A 13,610-nucleotide genomic window follows, 5' to 3' on the forward strand; every position below is an offset into this window, starting at 1 on the left:
AATTTCAACCTTCAGCTGAGGCATCCGAATATGCCGAGCGGTGTCGTTTTCGCTCTTATTGCGTGGACATAAAGCTTTTTTCTATCAGTTTTTGCCGATTCCTTTTTGCGTCAAGTGTGGGGTGAGCCCTTTTTTTCTCAATAGGTAGGTAGTTAAATATTTTGCCAGGCTGAACAGCGATCGTCCGACCATAAGACCATATTACGCCGAGCCACATGATTAAAATGAACCTAATAATATAGACTCCATTTTTAAATGACACTTCATTCACCAGTCCAGCTAGCATGTAGGTACAGAGTCAACCTGAAAAGCAGCAAAAAACGCGAGCGCAGCGAGCGCGAAATTTTTTGTGAAAGCGTGTTAAAAAGGCCGGGCCGGGCCTAAAAATCCGTAGTTCCCCAGGTGAAGCGTGCTTTCATGCGAGGTCAAAGCTGTGTTTCAGGATAAGCTCAGCTAGATTACAGACGCCAACCAATATCCATTGTATTAAAAAGCGAGGCCGCAGGCCGAGCTTGGCGCAGCGAGGCCAAAGGCTAAGCTGACGAAGAGGAAATTTGGAAGACAAACCAAAAATTGATGTAAAAAGTGAGGCTGAAGGTCGAGCTCAGCAATCTCCACATTACTGACTTTCCATTGATGAGGTTTTAGGCCTTCGAGAGCCTGAAATTCGAGCTCGACATTACAGACTTTAAAAGCTATAAAATAACATAATTTAGGTTCATAATCATGTAATGTTTCTGTGTCTGAGAAACTGATATTGGACATTAGGTATGAGTATAGGTACCTACCATAATTTTGTTTAATAAATTTTGGCTATTTGGAACAAATATTTTTTTTACGAGCTCGGGGCCGCCGGGGCCCCCTAGCCGAGGCGGGGCCCATAGGCAGTTGCCTACTCTGCCTTAGGGTTAATTCGGCCCTGGTTATAGGTAGTTACAATAGTTCTTGTAGTAACGAAATGGCCACGCCACATATTTTGATTAAGGTGTAGAGTTTGTGAAGTTAGAAGCTTGGCTCTACATGAGATCTGATAACTTTTTGACGCTGCGAGCCATATGGCGGTCACGTCTTGGCAACATTTTACATACACACTGCCGTATTCGAACTTCAAGATATTCACAAGAGACGACAAGTACTAGGTCCATTCTAGATACGTTATAGTTTAGATATCAACTAGTTCTCTTTTGCAGCGCAATTCGGGCAACCATGTCACTTTTACGTTAGATAGAGTTAGATATCTATTAAATGTGAATTGGGATGTCATATCTTGTGGAAATCGTTCAAGAGTATCTCCAGAATCGCGCAAAAATGTCAAATTTGACAGGTTAGATCTTAAACATATCGTTATCGTATCTTGGTGACGTCTAAAAGATATCTAGTAGATGTCTATTTCAAAATCCGAATCGGGCCCACAATTTCTTTATTTTGTTCATTTTTACTTTCTTTTTTTGGGGTGTATTTCTTCACGTCACCCAGATATTATATACTTATATGAGTATGTATTGTAATGTATTTTTACTTTGTTTATTTTTACATATTTGCATGGTTAACAAAACGTTTATTTAACGTAAATAGTACAAACTTAATACTTAAGTACCTTATAAAATAAAATAACTAAAACTAAACCTAATAAAAAAAAAACCCTAAAACCTACCTTCTAACCCTAGGCCCCTCGGCAAGGTGCCCATGGTAATTTGTCTGTTTTCGATGTATTTAGTGATAGGTTTCTTTCATTGCATTTGCAACACCTACTGATATATGTAAATTTATTAATTTCCGCTACCCAAAAGTTGTCTGGATGAGATCGCTTTTTAGCGATAAGACCGCCTGTTGTTTACCTCTGCTTGTATTTCTGTTTTCTTTTGTATTGTCTTCTTTTATTGAGGTGTGCAATAAAGAGTATTTGTATTGTATTGTATTAGCTTACATACCAATATCTACGTACATATTTTTGAGACGTTACATTTTAAACTTTAGTGACTAGCGATATTTAATGACTTCGTCCGTAGTTCTGACTCGCGCCAGTTGTAACTGCGAGAGAGCGTGACTCATGTGTTGGTGAATCATGTAGCTGACCGGCATCTTTAAAATCAATATCAGAACAACTGTTGTGAAATAGTAATTAGGGGTAGTTAATACTACCCTTGAAAAACTGCGGTGTTTTCAGCTGCCCTTATGGCACAGTACCTGCCGTTTATAGGCAACGTACTTAAAACTAGTAAAGAACTCTCATACTAAGAGAAATCTGGCTAATTCATATAATAATACCTATAAGTAGATGAGAACGATTAATGCATTGCGATGACGATGAAACCATTACTTTTTCATTGATTTATTTTTATTTTTGATAGTTTAGCACACTTGCAGATGACTGACGTATAATCTTAAAAGACGATTAAAAACTATATGATCTTACCACTTGGAACTACCCAGTGATTATTAAATAACAATTTATCTAATAAGCGGATGGCCATTTTAGGTTCAACTTTGTAAAATGATTTTATCCTCTTGCTTTTGTCCATATTGCCAACTTGGTCAAACATTTTCTTGATTTTATTTAAAATGAATCCCACTAACTAATAAAATATAGCATTTCCAAATGATATTTTTCAACCTTTGAGTCAGTTGATCTTTTAATAATATAAAGTTTTTTTTCACAAGGAAAAGTTGGCTACGGTGGAGAAATGGTGCAGGTAAGAAATGTAAGAAAATATAGTTTGGTAAAAAAACAATTTATTATTCCTATTACAATAATCTTATAAAAAGGGCATCTGGACTTTGGCTCGGCCTGCGAGTTCACTGGTCACAATTACAACTTCACACTAGCTGACTAACAACACACTTAACACTCACCTAACTTACAAACATAACAATAATTTAATACTCTAACATAATACTTTTAATAAATTAAGCAACCTCACATGAATCCTATGTATACTTCGCTAGACCGCGGCCAAGTCCATTTAAATCACAACCATAAAATTGTCCTAGTTAATTAATAAATAAATAAATTACCGACACATTCGGACAAACAAGCGTTCACTTCATTCTCAGCCTATGTACAATTTCAATACTCAAATAAATTAAATTGTTTCACAGCGGTCGTTAAATAAAACTTACGGAAATATACTGAAAAAAAAACAAGATAAAACATGTTTTTGCGCTTTCAATTACATTTTAAAATTAACTAAAACTCATTTAAACTACCTAGGTGGATTCAGTGTCACTTTGTAGGCACCAAATTGTTTTGACATATTTAATTAAAAGTAGCTGCTTTGACTGGTCCTCTACCTTATTTATCATCCACTGATATCACGCACTGTTTTCATGATTTTGTCACGATTTTTTTAGTCTTATGTCGCCGACTGCATTTGCGAGAGTGCGAATAGGAACTCTGTACCATGTGCAGAGCGCGGCAGCGGCGGTGTCGGCGCCGGCCGCGGCGGAGGCCCTATGATCCCGCGTGCACTGTGTTCACCGTCCCTATCATACAGGTGCAGCCCACTGTCACGTCCATGTAGTCCGTCCGATCTGAGCTCTTGTAGTACACTAGCGCCTTGTCCCGCACTTCCACACATTCCATCTCGTGGTTGGAGTGCTTGTGATGACAGCATTCGTGGTCGGGAATCGCGTTCGCCCTGCACCAGTGGTTGGGTTGCTCGGCGCAGCGTATCATTTTTATCCGCCGCGGCACTCGATCCTCGTTTATGTCGATGTCCACTTTGAAGGGACAGACAGTCCGGTTTAGGACGTCCTCAATGTTGACAACCTTTGGCGCCGGTCCTGCCGTTGATCTGCTGACGAATATCGCCACCACGCACACCGACGCGATAAAAATGAATTTTTCACTAGACATATTGAATATACTTTAGTACGATATGAGTTAGCTTAGGCTAATAGCTGCCGTTACAGGCGAAGCGGAGTCTCGCTTGAGAATAATACGAGACTTGGAGGGACAGGTGCTTTATATGAACTGGAGACTTGTCGAATGTAGTTTCAAAGAGATGGCGCCAAAACTGCGCCTTCCCTTCCCCCCTCTAAAGCCAGTCCGCTGCTGACGGGTTATAGAGCGGACGTACGCAAGTCGGTCTACGCTCGATTCACGCTCAAATTTAGACTAATTCTTTCGTAAAATGGTGTTAATATAAGTTTACTTTTCGGTGAAAGTGCTAATACGTGTTTCGCTCAAAATGTGATCGTAAACCATGTGTTAATAAAACCAGTTGGATTTTTTCTGGACTTTATAAGCGTGAACATCCTTCGTAATGGTATGGTAAACCAATCACAGACGCTGCTAGAATCCCAACTAACTATTCGCTTTAAAGAGATCTAAGGGACCTAATTAAGACATTCATATTATTTGTACTACCTAAATACTAAATGTTAAAAGAGAGCTGATTGGTTAACCAAAAGTGAGTCTTTATAAAACTTAAGAAATATTAATGTGTGACTTAGAATGTAATTTAAATTTGAAGCGAACTTGAATGTTTCTGTTCTAGGTATTTATTATTTTAAGAATGTTAAGCAGGTGGCTAATATCAGGTGAAGTTTTTGTAACGTCGCCATCCCAAGCTGAAAAGTTCACCTGATGTTAGCTACATACGCTAGGTATATATTAGCTAATATAATGACAAATATGTACCTAATCATTCTAATCAATTATTCTTCAAAGGAAAAATAAAATAAAATCGAAATCAAGATCAATTCTGTTAATTAATTCAATGCAGGATCTTGTATTTGTTGGTAGCATTTACATCAGAAAATATTAGGTACTAGAAGCTCTAATTCGTGATATAAGTTGACCAAGAAATAATTTCATAATTAGGGTTGAAGTTACAACATAACTGCTAAGAACTATAATATTCTTCATTGAATTCATAGCTGTCTTGTAAAAGAGGCTCGCTTTTCATCTGTCGATTTCACACATAAGGTAAAGGGCCCCTGTTTCGGCAGGTTAAGGCTCTTGAGAGTTTGTATATTACTAAGCATTTTTTTTAAATATTACTAAGCATATCAATACCTTGAAAGCTTTTGAGTTCTTTGTTAATAATTTAATGTATGAACTATAGGGTTTTAGTTGAAACTTATTTTTATATGAATTTTTTCGTGAACCTCTTATTTGGCTCCCATTTCGTGATACAAATTTAGCTCAGCTCCTAAGTTCGTGAATTCGTGTCCCCTGTTTCGGAATAAAGTTTTCTTAGAGTAATTGGTGATAATTTGCTGATAATCATTTTAATTATTTAACGGTCTTACCTACTTACCAGTAATTGTAAGGTCAAATTAATAATAATATAAAAAAAATGTTAAATATTGAGAGCTAGCTTAAAGTTTTTTGTACTCGTCGTCTTTAATAGTTGAATTAAGACTTCGTAAACCATATGGATACTTTATTACTTGATTAAAAGCCGAACTATATAAATAAAAAAAAATTAAAAAAATAAAAATAAAAATTCAAAAAATAAAAATACAGAAAAAAAATTAACTATCTTATACGTTAAATATACTTGGTTAACCAGATCTTGACAGTAGAAAAAGGCGGCAAATTTGAAAAATGTACGCGCGAAGGGATATCGTCCCATAGAAAATTTGAATTTCGCGCCTTTTTTTACTGACAAGATTTGGTTGACCAGTTATATAAACATACACAAAAATAAATCAAATAAATTGAATTATAAATAAAATTGTGCTAGTAGTTAATATGAGAATATACGTGGAATATACCTTAAAAATTTAAACTCGGGTCACATTCAAACTCGTTTTATGAGAATTCTAGTGAAAAAAACATATACCGAATTTCGCTCATACGAAACTTCATAAAATACATTAATTGTTTTCTAATTTATTTTTTTAATTATCTTCGTTGTTCTATTTAAAAACAAGCACTCAAAATGTATCTAGAAAATCCTTGATTCGTTAGTGGCACGAAATAGGAGACACACGAAAAATAAAATGACCGCTATTTCGTGAGTTGATTTATTGCAATTTTAAGGTATTTCTATGCATATATTCAATATTTTTTCTTATCAAATCAATTACTAAGGAACCCACAGAAACACTCCCAAAAACTTTTATTCGAATGGGTTTAGCTTTTCCTTCCTATAAGCTTAACAAGTGAGAGCGCGCACCTTACGCCTAAAAAAAGTGCACGCATATAACACAGCTGTTCGCGGCCGTCTGATAGTTTCGACCGTCGTATTACTCTCAGTTTAATCACTAAAATATTGGTTATTATTTTATTGAAGAGATTAAATAATACAGATTTTTTTCATATGTATAATTTAAATAAACAATACTTGAATTCCTTATTATTTGCGCCAGAAACAAAACTAACGAAATAACGTACTAACACGAACTTGGGGCCCTTTACCTTATTTTGTGGGTGCTCTGGGTTGAATAAGTATCGCAGGTCTAATTCGCGTATATTCTGTACCTATTCTAGTTTGGTAGAGTCCCTTATAAATCAAGTGGAAAATAAACAGAGATAATCATAATGTACACTTTTTTCATATGCTCGTAAATACCTATTATAACCCTAAAGATGGAGAGGAGGAAGAAGAGGGTTGCGTATTTTTTTTCTACTCCTGTACTTTTATTTGTCACAATAAAATTGTATAAAGGGTCGTGCACACATCTTTAAAACCCTACCTTATAGTTGTCAAGACAAGTCTTTAGTCTATTCCCCAAAAAAGCATTTTTCATGTCATGACTTGTTGGCCTATCAGCCTATCTGATATTTCTTCAGGCGTAGAGTAGACACTATAAGTTTAAATTTCGTCTTCATCCATTTTAACTTGAAAGACACACTGTTTTTTAACACAAAAGATAAGTTTTTATTCGACAACCACAATAACATTCAAGTACCTAGTAGCAAAGAATGGAGGGTACGGGTGGGAAAAGAATGAATGAAATTAAAAACATGTCTATGGTTCACTTATTTGTCAGAGATGACATTTAAAAAATTTAAAATAAGGTAGGCAACAATTTACCTATTTCATACAATATTTTTTAAGTGGTAATTATACGAAGTATCGAAAAAGTGCCACAAAAAAAACTGCGTGTATGCACAAATGCTTTTTTGGGGAATAGACTAAAAAGTTGTTTTGACAACTACATATAAGGTAGGGAATAGTAATATTTCGATCGACGCGAACGAGTCGAGACTCGTTAAGGTAAACATGGCAACATAATGACCGACACGACAGTTGTTATGTAACGCTCAACGCGGTCAATGACTTGCTTCAATTTAAACACATAGAAGCAAATTTCAATGAAAAAAAAAATATATTTGTGTATTGTATTGTTTATATTATATTAGTTAGTAGGTTAGATTAATTCATCGCATATAACTGAATGAATTTTCGGCAAAAGTTACCGTAATGTCAGGTAAGATAAAGGATATCCTTTTTATATCGGTATATTGTCTAAGACCCCTTTGTAACTTGCCTACCTGACCTACACCATGACTCTTTAGCTGAGGCTATGCTCTTGTTGTACAAAACAATTTATTATCATTCCTTATCTCCTCGTAATAAGGTACAATGGCCAGTTAAGTCCCCTAGTCGCTACCTACACTATCGCATTTAAATAGATTAGTCGAACATGTTTTATTACCGTAATATACCTCACCACAGATAATAAACTCAAGTTATTAGAATACTGGTAACGAGTGACTTGCAATGCAATCATTCATATTACCTGTCTCGATGACTGACAATTAGTGGTAAGTGCTAAAGGGGGCCGCGATAAATGTATCGTATGGGTGGTCTTCGCCCTATTAACCATTTGTTTTTGCTTAGTTTCTCCTGTACTCATGCCTGTCCTGTACTGTCGAGCCATATACCTATGGCTCAGACATCCGAGGCGTTTTGCTGTCACCCCATTAAGCGTTACACCCCTTGGCATACAATTTTCGAAACATTCAAGGATTTTCGGATTTTTAAGCACGAAAAGAGAATCGAAAATAAACATTCTAACCATATCAACGAGTAACATAACATTTTTTTTGTTTAGTTCGTTGAACACGAACTAAACAAAAAGTTGTTATGTAAAATCGGTTCCTTTTTTTAATGAGTTACTTAATGACGATTTCAACACTAATAATAATCAATCTATTTCACTATCAAACAAAATATTTAGTTATTGAAAAGTTAAGTCCCGCAAAAATGAAGTGCAGAGAGTTTCATCAGAGGCGCGTTCATGTTGTTTGTTCTAAAGTTGCATGAATTATGATAAATATTTTACGTAAACGTTGCAAAATTATTATGGCTCTCTAAATATATGTGACGTTCCACGGTAAAAGGCGCTTACGTTGCATAGCGCCACAATAATATTGGAGCGGCGTTAATACTAGCGTAAGCGCCAACCGCCATAAGGTACCTTTACCCGTGGGACATCACATATTTATTATGAATAATATATTTCAGTTTAGATACAACTATCATATACATATATCTGTATGGCCCTATGGTTGACTGGCGGAGAATACGATTTGGCATTATGTCAATTAAATTTAAGTAAAGAACCATACTACATCAAGTACTAATATGATTAGTAGATTTTAGTTACATATTCAATGTAAATTTTATGTGCCTGATCAAGTGATCAGTGCACACCTATTTTGGTCAGAGCCTTTTATTGAACTCGCGTCGCCATTGTTATAACACATGTTACTCTATAGTCTACTATATAATACATTAGTCGATACTAAGAAAACGCAAATTTTGTGGCTGCAGTTCACGCGTTCTCAATGAGTTGGTGCTCATTCATTACACTTAGGATTTCCCAAGTGCCAACGTTCCGCGAAAATGATACAGAACGATAAACCATACCTAGTTTATTTGTGCAGCTTGTACTTAGACAAAACCGCCTGCTTCCAAAAAGTCTCAAGTCGTACTAAGATGAGATATGATTACGATAAAAAGAATAGCGAACGACGCTCAGCCGTCTGGTTGACACCAAAGACTGACTGATTTGTTCAAACTAAAACCCATTAAAATACTCGTCCCAAAACTATTTTTTATATGTATAAGTGATTAAATAAAACTATGCAATCGGATTGTATCGCGTATAATGGTTTTAAAATACATCCAGACGTTGACGAAGTAGCTGAAGACACTATTATATTATAAATAATTATTGATTTATTTAATTTCAAGAGTTGATACACACTGTATATTGTTAATTAGCTACTCAATGCGATAGTGTAGGTAGGATAGTATGCAATAAACGTAAAATAGTAGAGGTAAAATGTGTAATTAATATTGACATGCACTGTTGAAAGATCATACGATACTCACGATAGCGTAAAAAATAGAATTCTAAAGTGTCGCCACACTGAGGTTAGACTTATCTTACACGTGTTTGTACTGTAACTACCCAGAAAGTATATCGTCTCTCACAATTTAAATATTTTATTAGAAGCCGATTTGATTTTCATTTTTGAAGTAAATTGCATTGTTAATTCTTAATTATTCTTTATGATCTATTTAAAAAAGTACCTAAATTTTTAATCCCTTCTTTTTGGATTTAATTGTAACTTATTGTTGACAAACATTATGAGCAAGTAGCAAGTTATACATATTTATGATTTATTCTGTAACGTTGCATCATAGAAGCCGCAACTTAATTGCCATCGATGGGCACGCGGCTTCCCACGACGACGTTTACAATAAATCTGTAAAGTCGTTTGAACAACATAATTACTGGTCGATACGACGTTTTACTTGAGAAATTGACGTTGAGTTGAGAGTCCACGCGCCATCGATCCATAATTCACACACGTTATAGCCCAGGATCACATCGTAGTGCGCATCTTTTTATTTTATTAAAACTTGATCATAAGTAAGTATTATAATGAATGCTTGCAGACTGAATCATTTCGCCGCCAGGTTTGCAAACATAATATTGACCCGAATTATTTTTATTTTATTTATAATATCAGCTTAGTATGTAATAATATATGATTTAAATATTTTTCTTTTGAATCACCGCGTGAAAATCTGGTGTGAACAGGATTTTGTCGTAAGTGTCGTCAGTTTGACGTAAGTAACGTACCTACCTATATTTCGTATATTTATGATATTGTATAAAACGTGTTTAAGGTATTTTTTCTTGTTCAGGTTGTTTTTGTTGTTGATACATTTTGTATGAGTTTTGTTTATCTGCAGTGTAAACGTGCATCTGTGCATACTTACTGTTATGGTGAATGTCTCAGAGTGAAATATTTCACTTGAGTATGGTTTTCTTCTGTGTGTATTTGTTTTTGAAATGTACAATTTATAGTACATTCAGGTTAAATACTTCAACAAAATAATTGTTTCAATTACTTTCGGCAAACTTTTCATGAGTTGTATTCGTCTGTAATAGTAAATGTGCGAAGATCGTATGTAATATGTAACGTTCAAGTGACGCATTTTTAAATATTTGTAAAGGCATTCAAGATTCAAGATAAACTTGTGAAATTTTAAAATGGTTAAAGGTAAAATATATCTTTGACATTTAAATTAAAACTACTATTTAGCCCTTAGGTAGGTAGGTATTTACTTACATGGTTATGTTTTTCCAAATTTTGCCTGTCTTGAGTCTAATCAAATAAGGGTATTGTTTGTGTTTAGTTCTTTCTGAACGTATGAAATAACGGTACCTATTTTATATCTTCATTTTGTTAACTATTTATATTTGAAACGTGACAGGACAAATGATGTGAGTAAATACATTAATAAAATGCAAATAATTAAAAATAAATAGGACTTTTACATACTTTTCACTGTTATGGTTTCTTTAGAATATGAACTTTATAATTTTACTTTGGTTTTGGTAGGTATTCAATCAGTAAAACTTACTTGCTTTTGGTAGCTATAGGTACTGCCGTATTCGAACTTCAAGATATTCACAAGAGACGACACGTACTAGATCCATTCTAGATACGTTATAGTTTAGATTTCAACTAGTTCTCTTTTGCAGCGCAATTCGGACAACCAATGTCACTTTTACGATAGATCGTGTTAGATATCTATTAGATGTGAATTAGATCTCTAAGTAATATCTTGTGGAAATCATTCAAGAGTATCTCCAAAATCGCGGAAATGTCAAATTTGACAGGTTAGATCTTAAACATATCGTTATCGTATCTTGGCGATGTCTAAAAGATATCTAATAGATGTCTATTACAAAATCCGAATCGAGCCCCTAGTTATCAGCACCCTTATTACATAATACCTACCTACCTTTAAAGCGTTGTCTTGCCTCTATCGCAGTGGTTCCTAACCTTGGGGTAATTACCCCCGTGGGGGTAAAACTGGTATTTTACGGGGGTAATAAGCTAACCTAATATAACAATACAACAAACATACACGTTTTATTTTTTTATTACCATTGGGAGGAGGGGTAAAATCAGGTTCCCTAGTAAGTCATAGGGGTGACGGGACTGAAAAGGTTAGGAACCACTGCTCTATCGCAACGTTGTGATTTATAGCGCTCGCCAGAGTAATTATTCTTCAATGTCTTGAGTCATCCTGGAGAACTTGTAGCTTGTACTCCCAACATCTGGATTCTAATAATATGTATCTTAAAACCAGGAGCAAACAGCGCATCATCATCATGCATTATAGCAAAACACTTAGAGGCGTCATTATAACAGAAAAAAAAGAAACAATTAGCGTCTTAGTTATTCTCTATATAATTATTTTATTTTATACTTATTGATACAAGTAGCTATTTATGAGACTCACATGGTGCGAGCTGAATCAATAAAGCAAAGCAAGATAAAGTGAAGTGTGTAGGCACGATGATGCTAGCGAACAAACCTTTTGCATAAGTACCTATGTAGGTATAATAGGTATAGTAGGCTTTTTAGCGATAAGACTGCCTGTTGTTTGACCTCTTCTTTTCTGTATTATGTATTTGTATTGTTTTCTGTAATGAGGTGTGCAAAGTTTACCGTAAGGTCGCAGTAATTTAGCCTCCAAGGTTAAAAACGGCATTATGTGATTAATCTGTTTTTGTTTAAGCGTTTAGTGTCGTTTTTAAGAATATATTATTTCAATAAATGGGTTTTCATGGGTGGACAAGGTAACCTTGTAAGGGCTAAAGTACCCCGACCTTACGGTACTCGCTTAGAAAGGGCCTCGCCGGAATCCCATAGTAAAATCGTCGCTGGCTGAAATTCAAATATTCTTATGCACGTTTATTTGTATTATTATTAGACATAATTTTACTGAATATTATGGCCGAAATGCTTACTGTTTGCGAAATAAATAAAAAAAATCCGTTTTTAATTTCTATTTGCCAAATTACAGACTGACTTGTTCTTCTCAAATATACTTTGTGGTTATTTTACTAAAATATGAACAAAAAATATTTTTTCAGGGTTTCGGACCCGAAGGGTAACAAACGGAACACTTACAAAGTTTGTCCATTCGTCTGTCTGTCTATAGTATGGAATATGTCATGGAATCAATAGTTTAAAATTAATTTAAATAAAGGAACACACACGGACGGTAGGTATTTGACGACCGGTCTGGCCTAGTGGGTAGTGACCCTGCCTGTGAAGCCGCGGTCGACGGTCCTGGGTTTGAATCCCAGTAAGGGCATTTATTTGTGTGATGAGCACAGATATTTGTTCCTGAGTCATGGTTGTTTTCTATGTATTTAAGTATTTGTATATTATATATCGTTGTCTGAGTACCCACAACACAACACAAGCTTTCTTGAGCTTACCGTGGGGCTTAGTCAATTTGTGTAAGAATGTCCTATAATATTTATATTTTATATTTATATTTATTGATGAAAAATCTGCATGCAGTCAAAGAATTAAAAAAAAATTACTTAATCTAAAATTTCAGAAGCAAAATGTAATTTTTCTACAAAAAAAAATGCGTATTTAAAGGCTCGTATCTCGTATTAAGGCAAGGGAAATATTGACAACATCATATAATTATTACGTGTTTTTTATTTGTTATTAGTCCATATATAAAATTGAATACCTTTAAAATCATAGTCTGTAGGAATAATAAGGTTATAGCTTTGTGACAGTATTTATGATTTATCACTAGACTAGGTAATTTTGGTTATCCTGCGAGATTACAACTTATTGTCATTCATTATCATTGGCCTGTAATTTTTTTTTTGCCAAAATATTCTTGTATTTATTAAGATGTATACCTACATTTCTAAACAACGATGTAAACTGCTGTATCAATACTTAAATGTAATAAATGAGTTTTTGTTCAAAGATTGATTTAATTCCATCAATACCTCACCCTTTATTATGTATTCCACGTCAGCAAAACGTTTAGCGACACGAAAGCTATATCTAGATAATTATTATCCATGTGTCTCGAATGTTTGACTAAAACTTATTTCATTATTTGGCAAATTAACGTCTAGGTATATCATACTGCAGTTATTTTTTAAACCGGTCACTATCGATCCATTCGATCCGTGTTAACTAACAGTTTTCACTAAACAGTCTTTTCCTTCTATTAAACCGGTTAGGACGAAAACTGTAATATTTTTATAGGTACTTAGGCACTTTAATTCAACCACACAGCGCATAACAGCTGTAATTATTGGAAACCAGGAGACTAGCCAAGATGACAATTGTACAT

The 13,610-nt window shown here is 34.7% G+C and overlaps 1 protein-coding gene across 1 annotated transcript; it reads right to left on the bottom strand.

Annotated features, from left to right (window-relative positions):
* Nucleotides 1–3,285: 3,285 nt before the first annotated feature.
* On the bottom strand, nt 3,286–3,924 carry LOC134652233 (uncharacterized). The gene has a single exon (XM_063507403.1). It carries the CDS (start codon nt 3,854–3,856, stop codon nt 3,452–3,454), a length of 405 nt encoding a protein of 134 aa, XP_063363473.1. The 5' UTR covers nt 3,857–3,924; the 3' UTR covers nt 3,286–3,451.
* Nucleotides 3,925–13,610: the final 9,686 nt, after the last annotated feature.

Source organism: Cydia amplana, chromosome 11 (genome assembly GCF_948474715.1).
Source record: "Cydia amplana chromosome 11, ilCydAmpl1.1, whole genome shotgun sequence".
Classification (NCBI taxonomy): domain Eukaryota; kingdom Metazoa; phylum Arthropoda; class Insecta; order Lepidoptera; family Tortricidae; genus Cydia; species Cydia amplana.